Below are 12,554 nucleotides of genomic sequence, written 5' to 3' on the forward strand. Positions count from 1 at the left end.
TATATATATATATATATATATATATATATTTTTTTTTTTTTTTAACAAGAGTGCCATGGCCGCTTCTTGTAAAGGAGGGACACCCAGGATTGTATAATGTAAAATATGCCTGTTGCAGCAGCCCTACTCCAGACCAGGCACTCCAGTCTCCTTTTTCTGCCCTGAATCCAGGCTTCACCTCACTTGACTACGATCGCGTTTTCCTCCCTCCCTGGCTCCCACGTGCCCTCTATTCCTGCCTCCAGCCCTATGTGACTCTCCTTCTCCACAGAGCTAATGCTTTCACAGTGTGAAAGAGTGGCTTTCTGCAAAACAAGTTGCCCAACAGGGCAATGATTAGAGGAGTTTGTGGAGTAAAACACACCACAAACCACACATCACCTCATTAGTGTCAGAGAAATAGAAGAGGTATCGTTCCCATTTGTTCTTGTAAGGATTTTTTGAATTGACAAGAGTGTGCGGTAGATGGACCCATGAACTGAACGAACAATTTTAACCACTGACTCCCGGGCACCTCGTCCTGACATCAAAGAGCTAGTCCACGAATATCTGTTTGTCTTAATCGTGGGAAACTTCGTAAAATGCACTGAGGGCAATACTAACACGGAAAAAGGCCAGAAGACTTCATGAGGTTCTCCTTTAGTGAATAAATCACCAACACTGTCTTCCACTTACCAAATAATCATTTGAGAAGGATGTAAAAAAAAAAAAGCACCCATCATCTACACACTTACCTCACTGTTGTTCAAAATCAGGATACAAAAGGTATTTTCCTTACTACAATGAGGTATGTACTGAGTCCCAAGTTTCCCCAGCTATATAACTTATTTGTACCCCAAACCACCTATGCTTGTACGGTTGCTAGGCTACAGAAGCAGTAACAATGTCACAGAGAAGCAGCACACCAGTGTGACTAGCACACAAGCATCTCTTTGAGGCCGTCACAGTGCCGTGGGACCTGGAGGCTGACAGCACAAAACCAATTTTTCATAGATTCCGTTCTAGGAGAATGACTCAAAGACCCACTAATGCCTGAAGCAAAGCAGAGAATTTGGTGTTAACACCTTGCAGCAATCCAAAATCTCACTAGAAGAGATGCTGCTAGAATTGTGTGTCATATGCTTACAGAAAATATACGGAATGGCAAGGCAAGCTACATAGGCTGTTAAGTCAGTCTCACTACTTTCCATTACTAGAGAGCTGGTCAGCATCTTCTGGCAGGATATTGCATAATACAGTCAACTGTGCTCTCCCAGCATTGCATGTGGCTTTGGGTCACAGTGTGGATTATCTGTAAAATGAAACAGATAGGGGAAAGGCAAGAATCATCAAGACCATCACAGACCTTATTTTAAAAAAAAACAAAAATTAATATTAGTAGGCCTGGACTCAAGTAAAACTTGTTACGTTTGCCCATCCACTGAAGATCGCAATGATCATAAAGCAATATGGTTGATCCTGTCCATTGATAGCATCTATCCTTCCTTGTGAGCAAAGCTGCAAAATGAATCCAGCTTGATTTCTTCCTTTCTGAGCCTGAGGACACAGGACCTAGAATTGAGTACCAGGTAGTACTTCCGGTCCTTCAGAAATTTCCTTTAATCTGCGGTCTGAAACTACAAATTCTTGCGATGGTCCTCCAAGAGGCTGTTATTTCGCTGAACACTGTGCTAAGACATACACTAAGGAAATCTAAGAATCGCTGACTACTTTACAAATTGATGATACACAATATATATACCATATAAAGCTACATTAGGGAAACCCAACATACTGTCAGGTAGTTTTACTAGCAATACAAAGCTGAAAACTATCACTGATTTCTACCCATCTGAGCATTCAAAGTCACAACTGGGGCAGGGGAGGCTGGAGAGATCCAAGAGACTGACCAAATCGCCACAATAGCTCTGCCACTGCTCTGTGGTTCTGCTAATAAAAAAAAGAAATGATGCTGGATGACTGCTGACACTTGAAAGACACATAATAAGAAATCTGATTTCATCTGACCAACTATTTGTTTCTTCCCATTCCCTCACCTCCATGCTTTTTAGTGGCACCACCATCCTCCTAGTTTCTCAGGCTTGTAAACTCTGAATTAGGTTCAAAGCCTCTCCCTGCTTCACTTCCCCCAGCAATGGGAATTTGGTCGATTTTTTTTTTCTGCAATGCCTCATCACTTACATGTAGTCCCCTAATTTCAGGTCCTCGCCCAAAAGCTATCTCAGCTATCTTTATACTTGATCTGAATTCTATAAACCAACGTGTCTTCTTCTCCTTTCTCTCAAATTAGATACAGTTGGGCATAGATGAAGAGGGGGAAGGGGAGGTTCTTACACTTGTGATCAAATTTCATAGCCATTCCAACTGAGCTTTTGAACAAACTTTCCTGAGCACAAGAATAGCTAGGCACAGAGCCAAGAAAAGAAGAGGCAAGGATGGCAGCCAAGAAACAGGTGAGCTGCAAGCTTTCCACTCCTACACAAAACCTGGCCCTGGAGTGCGAGTCCCTGCATCTGCTGATAACTTCTTCCATTTCTTGATTTTGCAACATTCCTATATTCATGAACTCTGCCCCTGGGGTGGCTCCCCTACTTTTCCCACACCCGTTTTCCTAGCGCCCTTAGAACCTCAAGCCTAGCTGGTCTGCCGTACCATGAAATTCTTCTCCTTCCAAGTCCTCTTAGATCCTGGAGGACTCTTCTGCCAATACTGTTCTCCTCACACGAGAGACCATAATCAGATCCAGTATCTCTTATCCAGCCTTCCCAGAGGGTTCCCAGGACAAAAGGCTACTTGTAATTTCCTTGAAGTTTTCTGATCTTTGAGACAAGAGCAAGGGGAGTGGTACGGAGAATGCTGGGGGTGCAAGCTGCTGGCTGGAGACAGCTGCTGGGAATCCCCAAGTGCTGTGGCAAGGGGTGTGGTGGTGAGCAACGAGTTCGAGAACTGCCAGGAAGACTTCAAGATCTACTGGTCATACCAGACTCTTCAATAATTTCTGTACCTTTGCCATTTCAAAACTTGGCTCAAAAGTCATCCTCTTCCTAAAAGCCTTTTTTCTGACCACTCCTTTTTTCCACAGCATTACCGTGCTGACATTTGATGTATTCCATTTTTTAACTTCATCTACAATCACGTATATAGGGTACTGTCAGCATTTCAAGCGACTCTGATGTTTGTGTCATACCTTGAACAAGACTGGAAGCTTTGTGAGGATAGAGCAACTTCTCTGGTTTCCAACGGTGGAACTCAGCATAATGTATATGCTAAAAGAAATAACAGGTTTTCTTCCTCCAGTGACATATAATTTCCACCCAGCTCCTCAAAACTAACATTTTTAAGGTTGAGCAAGTTTGAAAGTATGATACATTAAGAACTGCAGAAAATACACCCACACTGGATAGAAAAGATGCCACTTATCGTTGGACCAAACATAAAATATGCTCCACCCAACCAACTGCACTATTACACCATACTTCTTCCTTCAGGCTCTTTTATTTCTACTACACAAGCTTGTGGCTCGTTTCTGCTCTTAGCAGCACTGTGACTACAGAAGCTCAAACTCTAAATAAGTTTACTGTTGGGGAATCTACTCTTCCCACCTACACAACCACTGGCTGCCCACACTGTCTCCAGTGTCCTGTGAGCAACTGCCCAATTACTGATTGTGGAAAGACAGCTTACACATTGAAGGTCCATTCTTGGCAGCCCCTGGCTTTTACTGCTGGTCCTCACTTACTTAGCTTAATTGATTCAGAACAGTATCAAAAAGAGACATTATTACACAAGTTCGGGGAGGGGGGGAGACTATTGAAAAAAATTTAAATGTAAAAGCCGTGGTCATTGTGCTGCTTTAAAACAGGCAAGCATGTGTGACATTGAGAGAACAGAATAATGCCTATTGAAATAGGGAACTTTGACTAATCTCATTGCACAAGTTTTAGTGTTTCACACATATACATTCTCAAAAAGTAAGATGGTCTATAAATGGGAAGCACAACTGATCTCAAAATCATAATCCTTTGTGGTAATACGTTACAGTGTTTTAACACAAATACAATTTCAAAAAGTGTACGGTTTTCTAAAGACAACAATGTAAATGCTAGTATTTCTCAGAAACACAGACCGACGGGGGGAAGAAAAAACTACTCATGCATATGGGCTAACAGAGCATTTTTCACTTTCTCAGTAGTGGTCTTTCTTCCCATTGGACTGACAGATCCCAGCAAAGACTCCTTCTTCGTTGCCACCCACTAGCTGGGACCTGAATGCAGCACAAACACAATTCATAAGCGAGCAAAATTATGAGCTAGATTATCACTCCCTTTGACCATATGGGGGAGAGGGTAAAATAAGAATCGAGTTTTTCTTTTTAACTAAATATACCTTGTCCTACATACACCTTTATGCATGGATATAAAAATAATTTTGTAATTTATATTTCTACATCCTTCCATTTTAGTTACTGGCTGTTTTTACAGCATAAATGACAACTGGGGGCGTGCCTTCTTTCTTTTCTCTCAGTAAGACAGGACACCAGGCTGCCTTCCAATGGAAATCAACATTGTTGAAAAACAACCCGTATAATACCTTCAAAAATGCTCAACAATTTTCCAGACAATAAGTGTCATTGTTGTTGTTTTTTCTTTTTTGAAGAAAAACTATACATTATGACTTTATGCTGGCATGGATAAGGAACTCTGTAGCGGCCTAGTAGCATCATCTGCAATAGACAGATAAACCTTCCAGCTATTCTGCTCAGTCTTCATTAAAAAAAAAAGACATAATAGAAATATAATAGCTTGGGTTTAAAATGTTGTATTAATATCACTTTGACCTGAGCCGCATTATCAAATCACCTTTTTAACGAACATGTCATAGGAGTGTTACTATTCTGGTGAAACAAAGTGCCTGCTTCATCTTTCTAAAACAACCCAATTCCTCCCAAGCACGCTGGAAAACAGTAATTTGACTACTGGGACAAGACAAGAAAGAGTTAACCGTTCAAACACCTGATTGGAGTCTCTCAAGAACTGCATATCCAGGAGTGGATTTTTTAAAAATTACATTTTATTCATTGCGATGGAAAACCATATTATTGATGTTAATAGTAAAGTATCTTTTATGTGCCATGGTGTATATACAAAATGTAGTAGTGCATTAACTTCAAAGATGGTAAGAAGATTAAAACAAATAGTTCATGGGACGTGACATGCAACACAGCATTAAAGATATAAGACTGAACAATCCCAGTGCCTTGGCAGGATCCTTTTATATTTCTTTGTTAATGAGGGAAATTCTTAAAATCCAATCCAGCAAGCGAAAGCGTAAGGAAAAGCTTTTAAAATCTTATCACAACGTGTTATTTAGTGAGCTAATCATCAAAGCATTTTTTACGGCAACAGAAGGCGGCTTTATTTATCAAAATCAATACAACTCACTTTAAGAGATCATATTTATGCTGTGTTTAACTCCTAAAAGGTGCCCCTCGCGTTTAACATTTCGGGGGGGGGGAAGACCTAAAATCATACCACCGGTTTCCAAGAGTCACCCCTCCCCCCACCTCAGACTGAAACCATCACAAGAACCTGGGACTCTTACTAGGATCTTGGCAGCATTCAATCTCCCAGGTGCTAAGTTAGAAAGAACATGACAAAGGCTGGTGACATGGAAACAGGAAGTTCTCTACTGGAAACTGGCAGGGAAAATTGCCATTCCCTTACAGTGGCTGCACGACGTTACTGAGGTCCTCACTTCTCTAACCCGGGGGTCTGGACGTGTGGTCCTGGGAACTGTGGCAGCATCACCAGGGAGCTTGTTAGAAATGCAAATTCACGGCCCCACCCCAGACCGACTGAATCAGAAACTCTGGGAATGGGGCCCAGCAATTTGTGTTTTAACAAGCACTACAGGAGATTATGATGTACTCTAAAGTTGGAGAACCACTCCTCTTCAAACTTTAATGTGCGGAAGAATCACCTGGGGAGCTTGTTAAAATGCAGATTCGAATTCAGCCGGTCCTAGGAGCGACCTGAGAGCCTCCATTCCAGGTCAGGTCTTGAGCCGACCACACTGCAAGGGTTTTTCCAAAACCGGCTGTTTACCAAAATTGCCCAGGGTGCTTATAAAATACGGTTCCCAGGCACCACCCCAGACCAAATTAATCTGACTCTCAGGAGAAAGGGCTAGGGGAATACGGTACGACCAGTGGTTCTTGGCCTCAGCTGCAAGTTCAAAAATCACTTGAGGAGCTTTCAATAATCCTGATGTCCAGGCCTCATCCAAGACCAATTAAATCGGAATCTCTGGGCTTGTGACCCAGGTCTCCACATTTTTAATAATTCCCCAGTGGTTCAAATGTGCGGCCCGAGTGGAGAACGGCTGCTCTGAAGTCCAACTGGCTCGACACGGGGCACAGTGGCTCCCTTTATAGTAGCAAATGGGTTTCCTATGATGTGGCTATCTGGGTTCCCACATACGAATCCAAGAGCTCTGGTTCGGAAGAGTAAAATGCACCTCAAATCATTTTTAAAATCATGTCTCAAACCTGCTTTCTGTGGGCAAATGTGCCTGGAGGACAGAGACCGAGGATTTAGTAATGCAGTCCTCGCTTTTAACACGAATGTCGTGTGTCCTCCATTACACAAGTTTTCACTGTCCTCCCAAGCTGTAGCTACTGCTACCTCTGTGCAGTGAGTGAGGTAGGTGCCTCAACAAACAGCAGCCAACAGTGAAGAATCTGTATCCCTACAGCCTGTTCACATACTGACATCCCCTCCCCAAACCTGCAACGTCTAGAGGAAATTTCTAATAACCCTTCAGAATGGAAGGGTAACTGCTCAGTCAAGAACTTCTGAACCTATACAAGATTTCACTAGTTACAGACATGCTGACAGAAAAGGTTCTGGGAAGGGATAAAAGCGGTGTGTTTTTACACAGGAGAATCTGATTTGTTGAAAGCATGTCTTCTGGGGTAGTGGGGGAGCAGAGACAAGACCTGACACACTGCTGCTCATGACATGATACTAATAACTCAGCGGGGGGAGGAGAAATATGTCTATTTACAGCTTATGCCCCCCCGCACGAAGCCACTAATAAGTACACAATGCTATTAAATATGTGATTTGTAAAACAGAAAATGTGTGGTGCTTACTAAGGCACGGTCAAGTGATTACAGTTATTTGACTCTCATAATCAAACACTGCTTTTAAGATATTTTCTTGAATTTTCCACAGTACACCTCAAAAATGATTTTAAGATAAATGAAGATAAGATGTAGTCCTCTTTCCACTTAAGCAAACTTTCGTTCTCCCCTTGGTCATGTTCAGTGTCTCTTCTAAGTTAGTTGTTTTGTTGAACACATGACACATTCAAGGCCTGCTAAATGATAATGGTTATTCTTCTTCCACCATTGTTTCAACATATCCCCAGTGGTCAAAAGTGTGTCTTACTTGGTCTGTTTAGTTCCACGAAAAAGAAATCTAGTGGATGGGATATTCGAAGACAAGCAATACCTAAACACATGTGCAAAGTAGCCACTGTTAAGATGACATTTTCAAAAGCATTTTCTGTATGAAGTGGTCAAGCTCACTCTCCTTTTAAACTTCTTGTTACAGTCATTCAGTTAACCCAAACTCACTTTAAAATGTGTGAAAGTAGCACCTCCTGAAAGTGTGTTCTCATATGCTTTGGAGCAATGGAGCGTGAATAGTAAAACAGCCTTTGCCAAACTCATGTAACTGAACAGGAGTGAATTTCTGCAGTCCCATGACTTTGCAGAGCCAACCTATGTATCATCCCACAACTGGCTTTAATACATCATAGACATCCAAGAGAAGGCACAAAAGTCACAAATAAGTGACTCAAGCTAATAAATATTTCATAGATTTTTTTTTACATGGCAGAGTCTTTTAAATGAATTTGACTTCTTCACCAAAAAACAAATTGGCTAAGTAAAGGTGTGGGTTTAGGATTTAAGCTCCTAGAATTAAAACTACGAAATGTATATTTATTGGGCAAAGTGTCAGTCTGGATGCTTTTTCACGCATTTTGTATGAATAAATGCCCAAAGATGAACCAAGTCTGAACGAAAATGCACAGACCACAAAAGAGTGGCAAAAATATAAAATTAAATACATTTAAAGCATTAAAGCCAAAGAAAACAAACAATACAAATTTACAATTTCCAGTACACTTTATTGCAATTTCCACTTTACATATTAATTTAATATTTTTAGTCTAGGCAGAAGTGTTTATACTTATCCAATAGTAGTCTAATCCCCTAATCTCACAAAATGAAAAGAAGCAGTTTAAAAAGAACATCAATTCAGGTATTTATGATATGGGGACAAGGGGCACTTGTCCTAGCAAGGAAAAGGGCTGATGGTTTCCTTATAGTTTCACTGAAATTTTTCTCTATTATTTTTGTTGTTATTGATGCAAAGTACTCATAGTAAAAACAATCGCCCTCTTTGTCATTCTGCCCTTCCTTGGGCTTTACATTCTGTCTAGCATTTAACTCAAAAAGTCAGTTTACACTCAGTTTACACATTTAAAAAAAAAACCATATGCCCCATCTCCCACACATCCAAATGGACGAGGATTAGAATTAACCTGCTTTTAGCTGTAACAGTGCTATTTTAAACAATTTCAACCACACACTTGAAGGGTAAAATAACTAAAAGTACAAGCCAAAAGAAAACATAAAAATTCCTACACACTTACTGTTGGATTGTTTAACTATTTCTCAAATCGGCGAGCCTAACAGATTTCTTAAAAGTGAAATCGACACAAAAGCGAATGCACGCTTCATGTACAAACTGACAGTGGCTCTATGGGGACAGCTCTCTTTGAATGAGCTATTACCCAGACGGTGGAATTAAAAAAAAAAAAAAAAGGTCTCACTCTTCAAATGTGAGAGAGCTGGCGGTGCGCTTCACTAGAAACACATTTTAATGGGTATGTTCGGATAAAAATAGGTAGTAAGGGAAAATGTGTTTTTAAAAAAACCTCCTCCCTCCCCAGGACACAAGGAAACCCGAAGGAAAAGACGGGTAACCTCATAAGCTCCGGAGCTAAGTTCCATCACTAGCAGAACAGAAGTTGGATAGTTGCTATTTTTCACCCTGCAGTGGGATAGTAACTCTCCCCGTGCAAGGTACGCGCGGCGGGAATACTGGCGGGGCTTTCACGTGGGGTAAATGGAAACCAAAGTGAGGAGAGGACAACACCTTGAGTAATCCAGATCTCCAAAACCAGGGCGGTGGGGACGCGGGGTAGCGAAGGAGAGAAGGGAAGGGTCAAAAGTCCTCGAAGTTATCGCAAAGAGAAAGCGAACACCTTTGGGAACCAGTGAGCCATCTCTTGCAGCAGCACCCTGCTCCAAGTGTTGGGTGCCTGCCTCGGAGGGCAGAAAGCGCGGGGTGCCCTTACTTAGGTCGAGTGACTCCGAGGACCGTGGCAGAGAGAGGGGCAGGGGCAGCCGCCGGCGGGGAGGCGGACTCATACTTTGCTTCAACTCTGAGCCCCATCCCGAGCGCGCGCGCGAGAGAGCGGCGGAGGGCACGGTACTCACTAGGGCTCGTTGGTGAACCGGGGGGTCCGGGGCTGCTGGTATCCGTACAGGTGACAGTAGAGCACATCGAAGCAAAAGCAGCACATCTCCGCTGACACCACCATCTTCCGGGAGCCGGGCGACGAGGACGAGGCGGCGGACGACAAGGAGGGCGAGGAAGAGGTGGCGGCGGCCGGGGTAGAAAGTAGGGTCCCCACTCCGCAGCTCGGAGGTGGCGACAGGGAAATCCCCCCGCCGCCGCCGCCGCAGCCCTGGGGGGTAGAGAGGGTACAGCCGCTGCCGCTACCTCCTCCGGCTAGACCTCCCAGCCCGTTGAGCCGCGTGCCGGCGCCTCCTAGTCCCAGCTCCCCAGCTCGGCACTGGCTCTCTCCGCTGCAGTGGGAGGAGGAGGAGGCGCCACCACCGCCACCCGAGCCAGAGGGGGGCGAACTGGACAGTTTCTGCTTCTTCACCCCGCAGCAACCCGCCGCCATCTTGGAACAGTCTCCCCCACGCAGCGCTTCCGACCCATAAGTGAGGCGAGCTGGCGGCGGGGGCGAGCACGCTGCGGCCCCGGCCGCCGGGGGCGCGCCAGGGGCTCGCAGGGCGCGCGCGCGCGCCGCTCCCCGTCCGGCCGCCCGGCCACGCGGCTGCCCTGCGCGCGCCCTCAAGCCGGCGCGCGCCCCGCGCTTTCGCCGCTCGGCACCTCAGCGCCTGTCCCGCGGGACTCGCGCCTCCTGCGAGCCGCAGCCTCAAGCCCTGTGGCCCTCAGAGGATGGATGAAAGACAGGAAGCCCAGTAGAAAGGAAGGAGTAGGAAATGAGAACGCGAAAGCGGAGAGTAGGAGCAAAGGAAGGAGGTGGGCACGCCCGGGGAGGAAGAAGGGAAAGGAAAACTAGTGGGGGGGGGGGGGGAGAAGAAACTCCGAAGTTAAGTATCCGAGTCCCAAAGCACAGCTCGATGACCGGCACTACACATAGTGTTAGTGACACTTGAGCCGAGTTACGTGAAACCTGAGCCACCGGCCTCAAGTACGCTGGTTTCTGAACTGCCGGAGCTGAGCAAGCAGGTGCTTGGAGCTCCACACCTGAGACCGCTCCTATAAAGTATGTACAAAGCAGTCGGGGAAATGGCCACACTGCGGTCGCTTTAGTACCCACCTAAGCACGCACCCGGGGTTTTCCAAGATTATGGTAAAGAGCAATACTCTTTCCTTATTGACAAATATTCAAGCCTGGTTGAATCTATATACCCCTCCCTTGCTCCCCCAACTTTCCCTCCCTCCCAGCCCCACGCAAACTTTTCAAAAGCAAAAAAATAAAGTCCTAACCAACACCTCCCTAGTTCAAAGATGTTGATTGTGCTCTGGAACTCACTGAGGTAGGTTATTGTTTTGTTTGGGTTTTTTCTTTTTCTTTTTCTTTTTTTTCTTTTTTTTTTTGGCTTGGGAACAAAGCAATTAGAAATATATCTGTAGTCAGCACAGATCTTACAGGTAAATAGGGCAGGTAGTGCACTTAGTCACAAGTTGAAAGGTTTTGTTCAGGTATATAATTAGATAGTATTCATTTTAAAAAATTCTCAATCAAAGAATACTTAAACGAATGAGGAGGCGTGTGATTGAGTCAGTCCCATTCTGGGCACCTAAGACAAATCAAGTGTTAACATTCATAGAAATTAGCCTGATAGAAACAGAAAGTGTGAGTTACTCGCGTTGTGTCTACACCATACCGAAACTTCTAGACAAAGGCAGGTGTCTGTGGATTTGGAGACATCAGAAGATTGATTGATTTTGTCACCTTTGAGCTAAATGTGTGGGATCTTGCATATAGCTGAGGGCTGTTCATTCCACTCAAGAGGAAAAAAGGTTTATCATGCAATAAATACTGAGCCTTTGCACCATCCTATGGACATGACACTGTACTTGTGTCAAAATCCAGGAAGTATGCTTCCCACTCTCAAAGAGTTTATGAATTAAGTCGGATCCATGTACACAATCCCATAAATAACTACTATTTATCCAGCACTTTTTGGGTGCCGAGTACTATGCCTTGCCTTACCCCATCACCCTTCAAAATAATACGCTACCTCATTTGATCTTCAGAGTAACCCTCTGAGGTTGCTCATTTACAGGTGAGGAAATTGAACCTCAGAAGTAACTTGCTCAACATCACACACCTAGAAAGTGATAGAGCAAGGATTTAAATGGCTGATTTCAGAAACCACACCATTGTGCTATACTGCCCCTCAATATCACTGTGTGATAGCGAGGTTAGCGATGGATAGAAGATGGGGACATTAGGGGTGCCTGGGTGGCACAGCAGTTAAGCGTCTGCCTTCGGCTCAGGGCGTGATCCCGGCGTTGTGGGATTGAGCCCCACATCAGGCTCCTCCGCTGGGAGCCTGCTTCTTCCTCTCCCACTCCCCGTGCTTGTGTTCCCTCTCTCGCTGGCTGTCTCTGTCAAATAAATAAATAAAATATTAAAAAAAAAAAGAAGATGGGGACATTAGAACTACAGTGGGTAGGATGGAAGTTAAACAAAAATAAAAACTTCAGTGTTACGGAAAGATCGAGAAACACTAAATGTTACAAAGGAAAGATGGAACACCTCCTTAAGAGATTTTACAAAGTAGATCAGCTGTCGAGAATGATTCGATGCAGCCTAATGACAAAAGAGAGGGGTTAACTGGTTTGTGATATGTGATCTCATCCTCTCAAGCCTCATCATCACTGTTAGAACTATCCTCCTCTTTGAGGCAAATAACAATTCATTGTCCACTACTAGTGGAGTTAAAAAAAAAACATTAATTTTTTGGGTCTATGTTGCAGAAGAGAAAGAGGATTTTTTTTTTAATGCTCCGCAACAACTGGTACACTGTTAGGGTGTTTTGTTTTGTTTTGTACTTTATCCTTAACTATCAGAGCCTACCTTTTAATTTGTTTGCAACTGGGTCAAATACAATATCAGATAATAGGTACTGATTTACTCACCACTCCACT

At 43.9% G+C, this 12,554-nt stretch overlaps 1 protein-coding gene across 1 annotated transcript in view; it reads right to left on the bottom strand.

The window, feature by feature from the left end:
• Nucleotides 1-10,122, bottom strand: part of AMMECR1 (AMMECR nuclear protein 1) — a 109,570-nt gene extending 99,448 nt beyond the window's left edge. The window contains exon 1 of the mRNA XM_026478819.4: nt 9,575-10,122. Within this exon, the coding sequence (XP_026334604.1) occupies nt 9,575-10,047 (473 nt within the window). The 5' untranslated portion in view covers nt 10,048-10,122. The remainder of the gene's footprint in view (nt 1-9,574) is intronic.
• Nucleotides 10,123-12,554: the final 2,432 nt, after the last annotated feature.

Source organism: Ursus arctos, chromosome X (genome assembly GCF_023065955.2).
Source record: "Ursus arctos isolate Adak ecotype North America chromosome X, UrsArc2.0, whole genome shotgun sequence".
Lineage (NCBI taxonomy): Eukaryota > Metazoa > Chordata > Mammalia > Carnivora > Ursidae > Ursus > Ursus arctos.